The sequence below is a fragment of the Ictidomys tridecemlineatus genome, chromosome 16, assembly GCF_052094955.1.
Source record: "Ictidomys tridecemlineatus isolate mIctTri1 chromosome 16, mIctTri1.hap1, whole genome shotgun sequence".
Taxonomy (NCBI): domain Eukaryota; kingdom Metazoa; phylum Chordata; class Mammalia; order Rodentia; family Sciuridae; genus Ictidomys; species Ictidomys tridecemlineatus.
This window is the reverse complement of record NC_135492.1, coordinates 38,777,088-38,792,379: the sequence shown is the minus strand read 5'-3', so window position 1 is coordinate 38,792,379 and position 15,292 is coordinate 38,777,088. Positions and strand designations below refer to the sequence as shown.

The 15,292-nt window shown below is 61.5% G+C and overlaps 2 protein-coding genes across 9 annotated transcripts in view; both read left to right on the top strand.

Annotated features, from left to right (window-relative positions):
* The window catches only part of Ift122 (intraflagellar transport 122), a 52,219-nt gene extending 47,174 nt beyond the window's left edge, over nucleotides 1-5,045 (top strand). For 4 of the 8 annotated variants that reach the window (XM_078033435.1, XM_078033436.1, XM_078033438.1 and 1 more), the window contains 6 exons: nucleotides 459-624; nucleotides 1,090-1,201; nucleotides 1,619-1,744; nucleotides 3,421-3,500; nucleotides 3,729-3,893; nucleotides 4,620-4,857. In XM_078033435.1, the coding sequence (XP_077889561.1) occupies nucleotides 459-624; nucleotides 1,090-1,201; nucleotides 1,619-1,744; nucleotides 3,421-3,500; nucleotides 3,729-3,893; nucleotides 4,620-4,709 (739 nt within the window). In that variant the 3' untranslated portion in view covers nucleotides 4,710-4,857. The other 4 variants (XR_013431307.1, XM_078033439.1, XM_078033440.1 and 1 more) reach the window with 4 other exon arrangements.
* A 2,704-nt stretch (nucleotides 5,046-7,749) lies between these two features.
* Rho (rhodopsin) lies at nucleotides 7,750-13,759 on the top strand. The gene is made up of 5 exons (XM_005333784.5): nucleotides 7,750-8,147; nucleotides 8,814-8,982; nucleotides 10,190-10,355; nucleotides 10,681-10,920; nucleotides 12,061-13,759. The coding sequence occupies exons 1-5, from the start codon at nucleotides 7,787-7,789 to the stop codon at nucleotides 12,169-12,171; spliced, it is 1,047 nt and encodes a 348-aa protein (XP_005333841.1). The 5' UTR covers nucleotides 7,750-7,786; the 3' UTR covers nucleotides 12,172-13,759.
* Nucleotides 13,760-15,292: the final 1,533 nt, after the last annotated feature.

Genomic DNA, 15,292 nt, shown 5'->3' with positions numbered 1-15,292 from the left:
GAAAGCCACAGTTGTCCCCTGTCCCTCCCTCAGTCCACTCTAGCCTCAACCCATCCCTGCCGCCTTTCTGTGAGGAACCCCCTGGCAGAGGGCCTGGGGACAGCTGGCCTCTTTCATGACTCCAGGCCCATCAGGGGAAGGTCCCCAAATCCAGGGGTGCCCCCCTCACCAAGGCCCTGCTGAGTGGGGGGCGAGACAGCCGTGCCTGCTGGCCTCAGCCCCTGCACCTGGCCTTTCCAGAAAGTTCTCGAGGTCAGCAGAGCTTGCCCGGCACAGTGCCTGCCTTAGAGGAGTCACCAGCCCCCAGCTGCTGGAGCTGAGGGGCCACCTGGGGACAGGAGTGTGGGGAGGCTGTGGCTCAGAGGTCGCCCTCTGGGCCGGGGGAAGTGCCCGCAGTTCTGGCCGCGTCCCGGGTGGCGCCAGCTCGGCCCCCGCCGTCCTTAACGTGGCCCCTACAGGAACACGCTCTTCACGCTGGCCAAGCAGAGCAAGGCCCTGGGCGCCTACAAGCTGGCGCGGCACGCCTACGACCGGCTGCAGGGCCTGCAGAGCCCCGCCCGCTTCCAGAAGTCCATCGAGCTGGGCAGCCTGACCATCCGCTCCAAGCCCTTCCACGACAGCGAGGTGAGCACGCCCCTCCCGGGCCGCGCTGCTCCTGCCCTCCAGGCGCCTGTGGCTTGGGGCCTGGGTCCTGTGGGAAGATGGCCGCTGTGGTCTGGGCTCCACACTCCATCCTACGATCAGCTGGGGACAAGTGACACCTTCCCCACTGGTGGTGGTGGGGACAGACGGGCCAGCACAGGGGTCTGGTGGCGTAGGCAGGGAGTGGCTGCCCTTACTGTCCTTCCCAACAGGACAGCGCCTTGCTGAGCCCTGCCTGGGAGGTGGCCTGGGCAGTGGCCCCCGGTGGCAGGCCCCAGTTACTCCTGTAGGGTGTCACCTGCATCCCCAGCATGTGGCTTCTGGCCCCAGGGCCCTCTACTGCCCACACCTCTTGACGTGGGGTCCTGGAGGGCCGAGGCCGGGGACAGGGCAGGTGCGGGGTGCCACCTCTGCTCAGGCCCGGGCCACCGAGTGCTGCGTTGGCAGGAGCTGGTCCCCCTGTGCTACCGCTGCTCCACCAACAACCCCCTGCTCAACAACCTGGGCAACGTGTGCGTCAACTGCCGCCAGCCCTTCGTCTTCTCCGCCTCGTCCTACGGTGAGTCCTGCCACACAGAGGGCCCCTCTCTGCTACCCGGCCTCGTGACATGGGGCGAGCTCCCGAAGGCCTCTGAGGGTCATCACTGGTGACCTGGGCCCTGTGTGCCCCCACCCCGCCTGACAGAGCCACTGTCGGGTCCCCCACAGCCCAGCCGGCTCTTGGTACAGGCCGCCGTGACAAAGTGCCCAGAGCAGGGCGGGGCCAGGCCTTCAGCATTGGGTCCCCTCTTCCCTGTGGACACCCCCAGAAGCCCCCTCCCTCTGAGGAGCCCCTCAGCTACTGGGGAGGCGCTGCTCAGGCCCAGCTCTGGCCCCCGGAGAAGCCTGCGGGGTCACTCTCGCTGCCCACGTGTGGCCTGCAGAGAGCGCTGGCCCAGTCCCCAGGAGCCTGTCACCAACCCTCCCCGTGCCCCAGAGGTGCTGCACCTGGTGGAGTTCTACCTGGAGGAGGGCATCAGCCACGAAGAGGCCGTCGCCCTCATCGACCTGGAGGCCCCCAGACACAAGCGAGAGAGCAAATGGCAAGAGGTGACCAGCCCCAGTATCCTGTGACAGTCGGGGCCAGGGCAGGAGGGCCGGCCGGTGGCAGCCTGCTGACCCCAGCCTCAGCACCGCAGAAGGTCCGAGAGTCCCCCACAGCAGTGAGGACGGACAGCGGGCTGCCAGGGTCCACAGCCAGATGGGGGGAGGGGCACCTGGTCTTCCTGGGGGCCTGTCCTCACCCTGGCTCCTCAAGGTGCCGCAGCCATGCCTAGCGGACGAGTGGCCGGCCCCGTGGCCAGCAGCCCAGCGTTGTGGTCAGGTATTTCCATTTCGCAGCCCTGGGGTCTGAGCCCAGGGGTGCTGGGCAGCACTCGCCCCCAGCCCTTTTATGGTTTTAGTCTTTATTTTCGGTACTGGGGATTGAACCCAGAGGCACTTGACCCCTGAGCCCCGTCCCCAGCCCTATTCTGCATTTTATTTAGAGACAGGGTCTCACTGAGTTGTTTAGGGCCTCACTAAGTTGCTGAGGTTGGCTTTGAACGGGAGATCCTCCTGCCTCAGCCTCCTGAGCTGCGGGGATGACAGGCGTGGGCCACCGCACCCGCCTTATTTTTATTTTGAGACACGGTCTCACTGTGTCGCCCAGGCTGGCCTCAAACCTGCAACCCTCCTGCATGGGTGGTTACAGTGTGTGCCATGTGCCTGGCAGTCAGGTCACTCCTACATGCCAGTGACAGGAACCTCAACTCAGAGACAGCTGAGCAAACAGAGGGAATAAGAAGCCAAGAGCAGAGGGTGCCCCTCCACACGGCTGGAGGCTGCGCGGCTCCTGCCGCCTGTAGTATCCCCTGGTAGCTTTGTCTCTAGGCAGCTCTGTCCCACAGCATAGTGACAGAGGTGGCCACCTACGATGCCAGCCCAGCACCCTCAGAAGAGTGGATTCTCCTGACCACAGATCCCCAGGGCATAGTCCTTTGGAGCAACCTGGGGCCATAGCTGTCCTGTGGCAACGGGGATGCTACCTGCCCAGCCTGGTCCTGCGTCTCACAGGAACAGGCCCACACCGCACCTGGTCTTGCCATCACGGGCGGCCAAGTCACCAGGTCAGGGGACTCTCAGAGTGTGCCTCTAGCAAGCTCCCAGGCGACTCTGCCAAGCACGGCCATGCTGTGAGGAGCAGAGGCCAGAGGAGGACCCAGAGGCAGCTGCCATCAGGCCTCAGCCCCGTGCTCCCTGCCCCGCTCCCTACTCGGTACCAGCAGCCTCCAGGGGTCGTCCCCACAAGAGCCCCCGAGCCTCTGCCACCGTCCTTGCAGAGGGGAGGACCCGGACACCTTCAGGCTGGCCTGAGCTAGCCCAGGGGTCTGTGGAGCTCCCCCCCCCCCCGCTCCCCACGCCTTGTGACCTGAGAGCCATCACAGCACCTGCCAACCTCCCCACCCATGGCCTCCCCCAGCAGGTGGCCCTGTGCATCCCCTGGGACCTGGGAGCAGGTGGGGAGGCAGCAGATGGCCTGGCAGGACCGCTGTCCTCCCAGGCCTGGGCCCAGGGCCTGGCCACCCTCTTTGCAGTCAGGGCTGGCTCCCTCCTGGTCCCTGCCCCTCCATCCCTCCTCCTGGGACCTGGTCGCCCCTCTAGTCCTGACTGAGCGCCGCTGAGTCAGAACACGCTGGGAGGAGGGTGGTGCCTGTCCCCTGCCCGGCCTCAGTTCCATCCTTGACCAGAAACCTCCAGATTCCCAGTCGCTGCGGCTGGACGAGGCCATGGACCCCATGGGAGGCGAAGACCCGTTCACCGCCAAGCTGAGCTTCGAGGTGGGGGCCTCCGGGAGGCTGCCAAGGGGACATGCCAAGGAGGAGGTGGCAGCTGGAGGGAGGGACGCGACCACTTCCCTGTGGGACTGGGCTGCAGCTCTGGCCCTAGGAGGCACTTGAGGCTGCCAGGGCTCTTGGGGTGGGAAGCTCCCGGGCCCTTCCTGGCCACCCTGGACCACAGTGTCCCCAAGGCTGAGTGAGGGCCCTGCCCCGCGCCCCACCCTGCAGCAAGGCGGTTCCGAGTTCGTGCCTGTGGTCGTGAACCGGACCGTGCTGCGCTCCATGAGCCGCCGCGACGTCCTCATCAAGCGCTGGCCGCCGCCCCTGCAGTGGCAGTACTTCCGCTCGCTGCTGCCCGACGCCTCCATCACCATGTGCCCCTCCTGCTTCCAGGTACTGCGCCCCCAGCCCGCATGGCTCCCAGGGGCTCCCTGTGCTGTCCTCCCGCTTCCCAAGTGTCCCCTGGGGAGGCGGAGCATTTGGGAGGAGGGCACCCTCCAGGTGGGGTACCGGCCACTGCCCTGAGCTGGGAGGACACTGGCAGTCCACCTGCTGTCCTCAGGGCGTCATCTGGCCTTCCAGCTCTGCACCTCCCTGGACAGAAGGCGCGGTGGGCGGGGCATCCGAGGGCGCGGTGGGCGGGGCATCCGAGGGCGCGGTGGGCGGGGCATCCGAGGGCGCGGTGGGCGGGGCATCCGAGGGCGCGGTGGGCGGGGCATCCGAGGGCGCGGTGGGCGGGGCATCCGAGGGCGCGGTGGGAGGGGCCACCGAGGGCGCGGTGGGAGGGGCCACCGAGGGCGCGGTGGGAGGGGCCACCGAGGGCGCGGTGGGAGGGGCCACCGAGGGCGCGGTGGGAGGGGCCACCGAGGGCGCGGTGGGAGGGGCCACCGAGGGCGCGGTGGGAGGGGCCACCGAGGGCGCGGTGGGAGGGGCCACCGAGGGCGCGGTGGGAGGGGCCACCGAGGGCGCGGTGGGAGGGGCGGGGCGGGGCACATCTTGAACTTCCATCTGGAAAAGGGCGTCTCAGTCCCGCCCTGGCCACCCAGCCTACCCGGCTCTTTCTGGCCTTGACTCCCACTTGGCGCGGGCTGGGACCTGGCTCTCGCCCTCTCTCCCCAGATGTTCCACTCCGAGGACTACGAGCTGCTGGTGCTGCAACACACCTGCTGCCCCTACTGTCGCAGGCGTATCGACGACCCGGGCCCCTGACCGCACCCGGGTCCCCTGACCGCCCTGCAGACCTGCGGCCGGCACAGAGGAAGGAGGAGGGTCCCGGCCGCCCAGATGCAGTTGGTGCTCCAGGGAGGGGCCTGTTGGAACCGCAGGATCCCTACTTCTGGCACTTTGTGCCTTGTAAATAGCACCAGGGGGTGGGGAGAGGACGCACCTATATTTTCTAAGGAAAAAGAAAAGACCTGAGAGCTGGAGAGCAGCCCGGGTCGTGGAGGAGCAGTCCGGGAGTCCGCAGGCCGCCCGGGAGGCGCGCACCGCGCAGCGCCAACAGACCGCCTCAATAATGGCAAATAAAAGGGCTACTTATTTTCATCAGTGTCTGCATTTTAGCAAATCTTCGTATTGTCTGCAACTTAATTTCCTTATGCAAAAGTGCACCTGTTTCTAATTTGATCCGAAAGGAACATCGCCTTCGCCGCGCTCTTAAAATCTAATCTAATCGGAATGGCAACGTGGGAAGGGGCCGGGGAGCCGGGAAGGTTTTTTGGTTTGTTTATTCTGGTTTAATGGGGATCTGTCTTGACAAGAAAATGAGATACCTGGCTCCCAACAAGATGGCAGAGGTTGAAATAAAGGCGCCTGCCCAGAGCTTCTAGAACCTTCCCTCCACACCGCCCCAGCTTCCCAGCCCCCAGGGAAATGTCTCCGGACCCCCTGAGCCGGCCTTTCCCCTCCAGGTCCCCAAGCCAGTGGGTTCCCTTGGAGACGGCCAACTGCCAAGGTCCAAGCCAGGCCACTGAGCAAGGCGGGGGACATACGCCCCATTTTGCAGCCAGTGGGGAAGGGGGGTGCCGAGGCCCGGGGGCTCCTCAGGAGGACGGAAAAGGAGTTGTCTGTGGGTCAGGCAGAAGGCCACCCCCCAGGACTCCATCTCCATGACACCTTAGGGGCCCTCTTGAAGGGGGCGGGGCAGGGGCCCAGGCAGGAGAGCTGGAGCCCCGCCCCCAGGCTCCCCGCCCCCACCCCGCCCCTCCCCACCTCCCTCCCATCCCTCTTTGGAAGTGATGGGGGGGGACAAGAATGGCAGCCAGACAGTTGTGCCAACAGACTCCCCCGTCAGCGGCTAATGACTGGGAGCGTGCGTGCTCTCTCTCGCGCTAAACATTTATTAATGTGTTAGGATTCCCATTAGCGGTTCCTCGAGCTGAAGTCATTTGCATATGGCTGGGAGAAACAAGCTCCCAACAGGCGTCAATCACAGTGACAGATCAGATGGTCGTGGCGGGAGCCAGGGAGGGGGCCGCCTGGAGCTGCAGCTCCCCTCTTCTGGGCCCAGTCACTAGACCCAGTCCTGCAGCCCTGGGAGGCCAGGCTCCGCTGATGGCACCCCCAGGACCCCCAAGGCTGCCCAGGACACAGGTGAGGAAACCGAGGCCCGGAGGCTCTTCCTCCCACTGAACCAAGGCCGGCTCTGCGCATGCGCATCCACCCAGCCCTGGTCTCCCCCTCTGTACCCAAGGTCCTCCCCCTGGGGCACGGGAGGCCACCCTCGGTGTGCACCTGCGACAGGGCTCAGGGATGCTCCTGATGACCCCCTAGGATCCCGATGATGATGACAGGAAGGGGGACAGCACCCACAGATGCCCGGCTGAGGCCGGCAGCCCCTCTGGGGAGCCCCCAGGCACCCTCCCGGCCCACCTCGGGCTCCTCTGGCCTCAAAGACGCTGGGACTGGGAGCGAATGGCCGTCTCTCCATTTCGCCATTGTCCCATCTGCTGTCCCCTGAGACCAGGAGGGTGAAGACCGCGGGATGCAGCTCAGGGTCCTCAGTGCCCAGCCGGCACCCCGCCCTGGAGGGTGTTTGGCAAAAGTGAGAGGAGGAGGAAGAGAGGAGGGAAGGAGGGAAGGAGGGACGGCTGTCACCTTCTCTCACTCCCAAGACATTCTGCGCTCAGCCTAATGTTCACTGGTGACGCACCCAGTTGAGGCTAAGCCATGGGTGGGGGGGTGCTGACCCAGACTTTCCAGTGGAGGCTTAAGGGCTGTCCCTGTGCAAATCCTGCCCCAGAGTCACAGTCCCGTACCAGGACTCCCAGTCCCTGGATGGCTCCCGCTGTCTTCAGTCCACCCAGTATTTATTGAGCACCTACTAGCGTGGGCTGCCAGCTCCCAGGCAGCAATGAGCCTGCGTTCCAGAGAGACAGGGGCTGTGGGTCAGCAAGAAGATGAATGAGCTCACTGAGGCCAGGGATCAAGTATCCTGTAAAAAGAGAGTCTGAGCCAGGCCCGTGGGGGCACGGGCCTGTGATCCCAGTGCCTCAGGAGGCTGAGGCAGGAGGATTGCAAGTTGGAGGCCAGCCTCAGCAACTTAGGGAGGCCCTGTCTCGAAACAGAATAAAAAGGGTTGGGGGTGTGGCTCAGGGGTTCAGCATGTTGGGTTGAGTCTCTTCCCCCCAAAATGAGCTTGGTGGGCTGGGGGTCTTGGTGTCTCTGTCCTCTGCGTCACCTTTCTGGGTTGCAGATCTGCCCAAGCCTCTGCCCGGGGTCCGTCTCAGACCTGCTCCCCAGTCCTCAGCCCATGTCCCCTCCCTGGGCTCCCTGGCCTGCCTCCCTGTCCCCAGGGGTCTCCACAGCCTCACGTCCACCCCCTCCCTGAGCTGGGTTCTGGTCCCTCCCTGACCCTCCTCAGCCCCCAAGCCGCCCTGGCCAGGGCCACTCCCTTCTGGGTCTTCAGATCCCCAGTGGCTGCTCCATGTGGAGCAGTGGGTCCCCACCCCAAGCAGCCTCTGCGTCAGGGGCAGGTGACAGCAGAGCCAGGAGGCGGCTGGGGAGACGATCCTGGCATCCAAGGTCCCAGACCCAGGTCAGGAGGAGCTTGAGACACACCAGCCAGGGACATCGCCCTGACCCCAGGCTTCCCGGCCAGTGTGTCACCTTGGCCCCTCTAGCGGGTCCCTGTGGCCCCGGTGGCTGGTCGCGGCGGGGGATTAAGGTGATTAGGGGCGCCCCAATCTCCAGGGCGCTGACTCAGCCCAGAGCTTAGGGACGGAAGGTCACTTGATAAGGGCCTGGGGGCGGGGATCAGAGCCCGCAGTCCAGCGGGAGCCACAGCCATGAATGGCACCGAGGGCCCCGACTTCTACGTCCCCTTCTCCAATGCCACCGGGGTGGTGCGCAGCCCCTTCGAGCACCCGCAGTACTACCTGGCCGAGCCCTGGCAGTTCTCCCTCCTGGCCGCCTACATGTTCCTGCTCATCCTCCTGGGCTTCCCCATCAACTTCCTCACGCTCTATGTCACCGTGCAGCACAAGAAGCTGCGGTCCCCGCTCAACTACATCCTGCTCAACCTGGCCACCGCCGACCTCTTCATGGTGCTCTTCGGCTTCACCACCACCGTCTACACCGCGCTCAACGGCTACTTCGTCTTCGGGCGCACCGGCTGCTTCGTGGAGGGCTTCTTTGCCACCCTGGGCGGTAGGTGGCCGGGATGGCCTCGGGTGACAAGGGGCCTTGGAGATAATGACATTTTTTTTTTCCATAACCCAGAGTTGCTTTAGCACATCCCCAGCCCTTTTCATTCATTCATTTATTTATTTTTTTTAATTCTCAGATTCTCGCTCAGTTGCTTAGGGCCTCCATACATGGCGGAGGCTGGCCTCCAACTTGCGATCCTCCTCCCCCAGCCTCCCAGATGGCTGAGCTATCACAGGCCGGCGCCACCGGGGCCCCAGCGGGAATCATTATTCATGGCCTTCTCTTCTGCCCTTAGGAATACCCTTGTCTGGTTGATTAGTTATAAGGCCACGCACTCTCTGGGTTGATCCTTTTTGGGGGTGATGGGCAGGGTTGACATCCGGAGCCCACTGACGTTCCATCTTCTTTGGGACAAAGCATGATCCAGGGTCCTGTGACCTGCCCATCTGGGTTTTTTTGCAACCTCTTCCCTGCAGGGAACCCTGCTGTGGCCCCCTGGGATCTAATCAAACTCCACTCCTTGGCACCTTGGTCCCCTTCCCTGTCCCCTGCCCCTTCTCTCCATGCCTGAGCCCTCTCTATCCTTGGGGTGGCCTTACGGTCACCGTCTCCCCGTCTCTGGACAGGCCGCGGCTGGCAGGTGACTGATGGCTGACTGTCTTGCAGGCGAAGTGGCCCTGTGGTCCTTGGTGGTCCTGGCCATCGAGAGGTACATGGTGGTATGCAAACCCATGAGCAACTTCCGCTTCGGGGAGAACCACGCGATCATGGGGGTCATCTTCACCTGGATCATGGCGTCGGCCTGTGCCGTCCCGCCCCTCTTCGGCTGGTCCAGGTAACGACACCGAGCGGCAGGTCTCCCAGTCAGAACCCCCTAATGGCTGGACCTGATGTGGAGTGTCACAGGAAAGTGAGGTCCCCTTCATTCCACTGTCTTTCCTGTTCCCATCGCCCTCCCTTTCCCTTCATCCCCTTTTGTGTTTTGGGGGGCACTGGCTGATTTCACTCAGCATGAGAGTCTCCGGTTCCATGTCCATTTACCAGCAAATGCCACGATTTCGTTCTTCTTCATGGCCGAGTAATATTCCACTGTGTATGCATACCACAGTTTCTTTATCCCTTCCCCTGTTGAAGGTCACCCAGGTTGGTTCCAGAGCTCAGCCATTGTGAAATGAGCGGCAGTCGACACCGATGTGGCTGCGTCGCTGTTGTAGGCTGATTTTCAGTCCTCTGGGGTCCACACCGAGGAGTGGCAGAGCTGGGTCAAATGGTGCCAAACCTACACCGTCTTGGCTGAGCCCCCGTAATCCTCAACTAAGCCAAGAACAAATTCCAATCCTCTTTGGCCTAGCGTCCCACAGGAGGCTCCCCCCGACCTTGGGCCTCAGCACCTTGAAAAGCCAAGTCTGCCTCGGACAGAGGGCCACCCTGGGTCCCATGGCAACTGAGTCCCATCTGACCTCCAAGCCACCGTCTCCAGATGAGAAGAACTGGGGACAGTGGTTTGGACACCCAGAGAGGTGACTCAGGTGCCCAGAGGCCTCGGGTCCCTCCGTTCCGGAAGGTTCCTGTCCTCTCTCCTCACTTCTCTCCTCCCTCTGTCCTCCTGGGGTCCACCTCTGAGGCTGGTTGGGTTCAAGTCCATCCGGGCTCCTGCCCATCTTCTCCAATTTACTAAATGACGGAGGCTAGCCTCCAACTTGCGATCCTCCTGCCTCAGCCTCCGGAGCTGCTGGGATGACAGGAGTGTGCTACAAGCGTGGGCATCAGGCCTCTTGATTTCCATTGTTGCACAAAGACCCCTTCAATGCATTTACGTCCATCTTTGGCCCGAAGACCCCAATTTGTGCCATCACAGAGCCCTTGCAATCCATGTCCCCTCTGCCTTGCATAACCAGGGGCCTCCAGAGGGCAGAGGCCAGGTGAATGGGGACAGGGTGGGGTGGGGGGGTTCTGTGAGGGTGCAGCCATGGCTGCAGGTGTGTCGACAGCTCAGGGCTGGGGTGTCCCGTACCCATGTCCCCATGCCCTGTCCCCTCCAGGTACCTCCCCGAAGGCATGCAGTGCTCCTGTGGGATCGACTACTACACGCCCAAGCCCGAGCTCAACAACGAGTCCTTCGTCATCTACATGTTCGTGGTGCACTTCACCATCCCCCTGCTCATCATCTTCTTCTGCTACGGCCGCCTGGTCTTCACGGTCAAGGAGGTAGAGGCCCGGGAGGCCGCGGAGCCCCGCCCACCCGCTAACGCGCATGCGCAGCCCCATTTTCCCACCCAGAGCCCGACAAGGGAACTGGAGGGGAAGGCCGCGGAGCCCCGCCCACCCGCTAATGCGCATGCGCAGCCCCAGCTCCCAACCAGAGCCCAGCCTGGGAGCTGGAGGGGAAGGCCGCGGAGCTCCGCCCACCCGCTAACGCGCATGCGCAGCCCCAGTCCCACCCGGAGCCCAGCCTGGGAGCTGGAGGGGAAGGCCGCGGGGCGCTGTCATCAGAGGCCATCCGGTCCCTTGTCCCTCTCCCGTGTCCCTGCAGGCAGCCGCCCAGCAGCAGGAGTCGGCCACCACCCAGAAGGCAGAAAAGGAGGTGACCCGCATGGTCATCATCATGGTCATCGCTTTCCTCATCTGCTGGGTGCCCTACGCCAGCGTGGCCGTGCACATCTTCACCCACCAGGGCTCCGACTTCGGCCCCGTCCTCATGACCATCCCCGCCTTCTTCGCCAAGAGCTCCGCCCTCTACAACCCTGTCATCTACATCATGATGAACAAGCAGGTGGGAGGGGACCGTCCCCGGGCCCAAGGGGCACGAGCTGCAGTCTGGGGCCAAGGGCCGTCCTGGTGGCGGGCTGGGATGGAGGGACCCGGGGTTGACCGTCCCACCCGGGAGCTCGGGATCAATGCAGAGTCCCGGGTCCCACCCAGAGCTGGTGGCTCCAGAGCTCACTCTGGTGGTGACCCCCCACCCAGAGCCTGCATTTCTCACAAGCCCTCTGGGGGCCCCTGATGCTCCAGGGTGGGACTGTCACCTGATGCTCCAGGGGGTTCTGGAAGCCTGGTTTAAAAGTCAAACGGGACAGCCTCCTTAGGCACATGGCTGGGGAGGCTGAGGCAGGAGAATCCCCAGTTGGAGGCCAGCCTCAGCCACTTAGCGAGGCCCTAAGCAACTCAGGGAGGCCCTGTCTCTAAATAAAATAGAAAAAGGGCTGGGGACGGGGCTCAGGGGTGAGGCACCCCTGGGGTCAATCCCTAGTCCCAGAATGAATGAATTAATGTCAAATAATTCCAAGCGAGGAGGGATCGGGACAGTCCCAGTCTCCATAAAACCGAACCAATCATATTCTGATGGCTAAAGGATAAAGGGATCTAGTACCAAAAATCGTGGGTTTCTCTGTGGAATCCACGGTGGGGAGCTGTTCTCTGCAGCGAGGCACATTGGGTTCCAACGCCAGCTCGGCTGCTATGTGGCTGTGTGACCCCAGGCTGCTCAAGTTCCCTCTCTGTGCTTCATTCAGTTTCCTCCTCCCTTGACAGGGCAGCATTCCAAAGGGTTTGTTTGCTTTTAAAGAATCAATGAGAGCCCGGCGCGGTGGCACCCCCTGTCATCCCAGCAGCTAGGGAGGCTGAGGCAGGAGGATCGCTCTTGAATTAAATGAGATAGTTTTACAGAATGCCCTTGGCACACGGAGGATGCCATGGGATGAGATGGGTGACAAAGTTACTTTGTGTGGCATCCCGGGTGTCTCCACGGCCAAGGGGGACTTATATTCAACAGGTTTCCTTCAGAGAGCCGGGTTGGAGAGGGGCGTGGAGGCTGTGGGGGGCAGGAGCAGGGCAGGGGGCCTCACTGACCAGTGCCGGTTTGCTCTGCTCTTTGGGGACAACCTGGCCCTGACTCCACCCCCTGACCTTCCAGTTCCGGAACTGCATGCTCACCACCATCTGCTGTGGCAAGAACCCCCTGGGTGACGAGGAGACCTCCACCACCGTATCCAGGACGGAGACCAGCCAGGTGGCCCCAGCCTAAGCCCTGCCAAGGACCCTGTGGCCAACGGATCTCGACAGATTGTAGGAGTCTCCCATCCCCCACGTCCCCTCCCAGCCACAGCCACCTTCCCAGGAGCAGTGCCTATCGAAGGAGGTCACACAGACTCCCTGGGTTTGTTTTTAAAGAATTAGCGAGAGCCGGGCGCGGTGGCCCACGCCTGTCATCCCAGTGGCTTGGGAGGCTGAGGCAGGAGGATCGCAAGTTGGAGGCCAGCCTCAGCCACTTAGCGAGGCCCTAAGCAACTCAGCGAGACCGGGTCTCAAAATTTAAAATAAAACGGGCTGGGGAGGTGGCTCAGTGGTTAAGTGCCCCTGGGTTCAATCCCCCAGTACCCTCTCCCCCTCCAAAAAAAAAAAAAATGAGAAGAAAAAAACGAGGCTCCCCAATTTCAGGGGACAGCCTGACAACCAAGACCACCCCCAAACTCGGGTCCCCCAGTTCCCAGGGGCCAGCAGGATCTGTCCCCACTTCCCCCAACTCATCTCTCAGGAACATGAGAACTTTGCTCTCTGGGGAGGTGTCTCAGCTCAGGGCTCGGTGAGGTAGCACCGAACAGAGCACATAGTAGGTGCTTAATAAATGCTAGACGGACGAAGGAAGGAGTGGGTGAAGTAGTGGACGGGTGAAGGAGTTAACATATACCTCTGTCCTCCCAGACCCCTGCCCCTCCGCAGAAGTGGGACAGGTGGCCCAGGACTCATTGCTCCCTCAACTGGGCCCCACTTTGTCCCCCCAAGAATGAAATCCCAATTCTCTGACCCCAACACGCAGCTGCTGCAGACACCAAGTGTGAGTGCGCGTGAGTGTGCGTGAGTGTGTTCGATCTCTCTGTAAATAGACCGAGTGGCTGTCCACACGGCTGTGAACGTCATTGGTAACATCAATCAATACAGTTAAGTTGATCATTTCTGCTTGATAGTGACCATATGGGGACTGGGCGTCAACATGACGGGGTTTCGCGCACCCTTTGCAGGATTTTTAATATCAGCCAGGCACTGGGTCCAGACGTGGACTGCAGACAGGCCGGGAGCCTCAAGGAAGAGACAATAACAGGAAAGCAGAATAGTGTCATCGGACCTGAGAAAACATTGGGTGTGGGGGCTGCAGCCAAGGAGGCCTGGGGTCTCCCCTCCAGTGTGGCACCCCTGGCCCAGAGCCTCCCCTTTCCAATGCAGAATATAGAGACATTTTTAGTTTGGGAAGCTTTGCTTTTCTGCCCAGTGCCAGTAGGAAACTTCTAGAAGCCATGCTAACCTGGCCAAACTTAATGGACAGCCGAGGCCCCAGGGTCACTTTCTAAGCTTGAAGAACTTAAAAACAAAAGGGTAGGAAAGAGCCCGGTGCTCTTCCCTGGGGGAGGTTCATGGGTCCCGGTTTCCAGCTCCCTTGATGGGTGAGCCCGTCTCAGGCAGCTGCTGGCCCATTCTCTGTCTATGCCGGAACCCTGGGACATCAAAAATGAGCGGCTCCATTTCCACGTAACCAAAACTGGAAGTTCCAGCTCTCTCCATCTCCGCCCGGAGACCAGGACAAACGGAGGCATTAAAAGCTCAGCTCTTAGACTTTGCATGAGCCTTGGTGGGTTTTTTTTTCTTTTCTCTGAAGCTTTTCCCCTGCAGAACGGATTGAAATTTTGCAGCTTCCACCTGATCCCTGGCCCTGGGGGTGCTGGATTGCCCAATGGGCAGAGACAAGCAGCCCAGAGCCCCTTTGGGGGTGAGGGGTGGGCGCAGCCTCAGAATGGAGGAAACCTAACTTGGGAATCCATAGAGACCCAGGTGACCTGTGAAACCAGGAGCAAGTTATATTGTCTAAGTTTTCTTAGATGCTTAAATACTCCCTTGGGTGCTGCAGATGGTCACCCACTTTGGCACTATAAGGCTCAGAGGTGGCCTTCCCAGAGACCTCACCCCCAAAGGCATCAGGATGGAAAAACAGCTGCAATGAGAAACCCAGGCACCAAGGCAGGAAAGCATGCAGGAGCCCCAGATCAAAGAGCCTCAGAGCCCTAGGGGTGGGGTAGGGGACAGCTGGGACGTCAATCATGGCCACTCTTTGCTATCTCCCTCCAGATGTCAGCCAGGATGCCTTGGGTTGCAACTCAACTGGGCAGAAGCAAAAGGGAGATATTATTCGTTCATTTAAATTAAAAGCCCAGGGCTGCAGGCACAGCTGGATTCAGGGGATCCAACGATGTGATCAGCTCTGTTTCTCCTCCTTTCTTTCCTCTGTTTCATTCAGAGGCTGACAGTTCCCAAGAGTGAGCAGAAGTAGCTCAAGGAACTCCAAGCTCAGCGAGCCCTGCAGAAAGTGGGCGTCTCTTTCCCCTTAGGACAACTAAGGTCCACAGCAGGATGCTTATTGGCTAAGACCAGGCCACGTGATCACCCCTAAGTGAATCATTGTGGCTGGGCTGAGGATTCATCCTGTGATTGGCCAGGTCCGAATCACATGATAAACCCTAAGCCAATCACCGAGGCTGGGCTGAGATTCATCCTGTGATTGGCCAGACCTGGGTCACCTGATAACCCCTAAGCCAATCACTGCGGCTGGGGTAGGGGGTTATCCTCTGATTGGCCAGACCCAGGTCACCTGATCTCCCCTAGCGTACAAGATGGCGTCAACCTGACATAAGCCCAGCAGTGTGAGGGCGGGAGAGGAGGATTCCCCAAAGAAACGCAGGGGAGCTGTTACCCAAAGGGGGATCTTGGGAGGCCGAGGAAAATGCAGCCCGATCAGCCCAGAAGGACGGGCTCTAAGCGCGTCAGGTCCCAGAGCGTGGATCCACCACGCCGCCCTCCCACCCTGGGGCACGAGGCACATTCCTATGGCTGGCCCCTTGCTCTGTTGGGCCGCGGGTGGCAATGAACAGGGCCGTGGCGTTTTAACTGCCCCTTTTGTCCTATCCCAGAGGTCCCCTTATTTTGAGGACTCGTGTCCCGGGAAACAGCTTCCTGACCGACCAGAACATTCTCTGTCTTCTCCCTGGTGGAGAGAATGTCCCCCTTTACCCCTGAATCTACATGGACCTGGCCGCCTCTTACAGGGTGACTGCAAGACCTGAAGGGTGTGTCAGTTGCAGGAAGGTTGTCCCCACCTG

What these genes read in the sequence shown, in the direction of transcription:
- Rho (XM_005333784.5), top strand. Translation starts at nt 7,787, where the DNA reads ATGAATGGCACCGAGGGCCCCGACTTCTACGTCCCCTTCTCCAATGCC. An exon ending in CTTCTTTGCCACCCTGGGCG is followed by an intron (nt 8,148 to 8,813) that starts GTAGGTGGCCGG and finishes ACTGTCTTGCAG; the next exon opens with GCGAAGTGGCCCTGTGGTCC. An exon ending in ACATCATGATGAACAAGCAG is followed by an intron (nt 10,921 to 12,060) that starts GTGGGAGGGGAC and finishes CTGACCTTCCAG; the next exon opens with TTCCGGAACTGCATGCTCAC.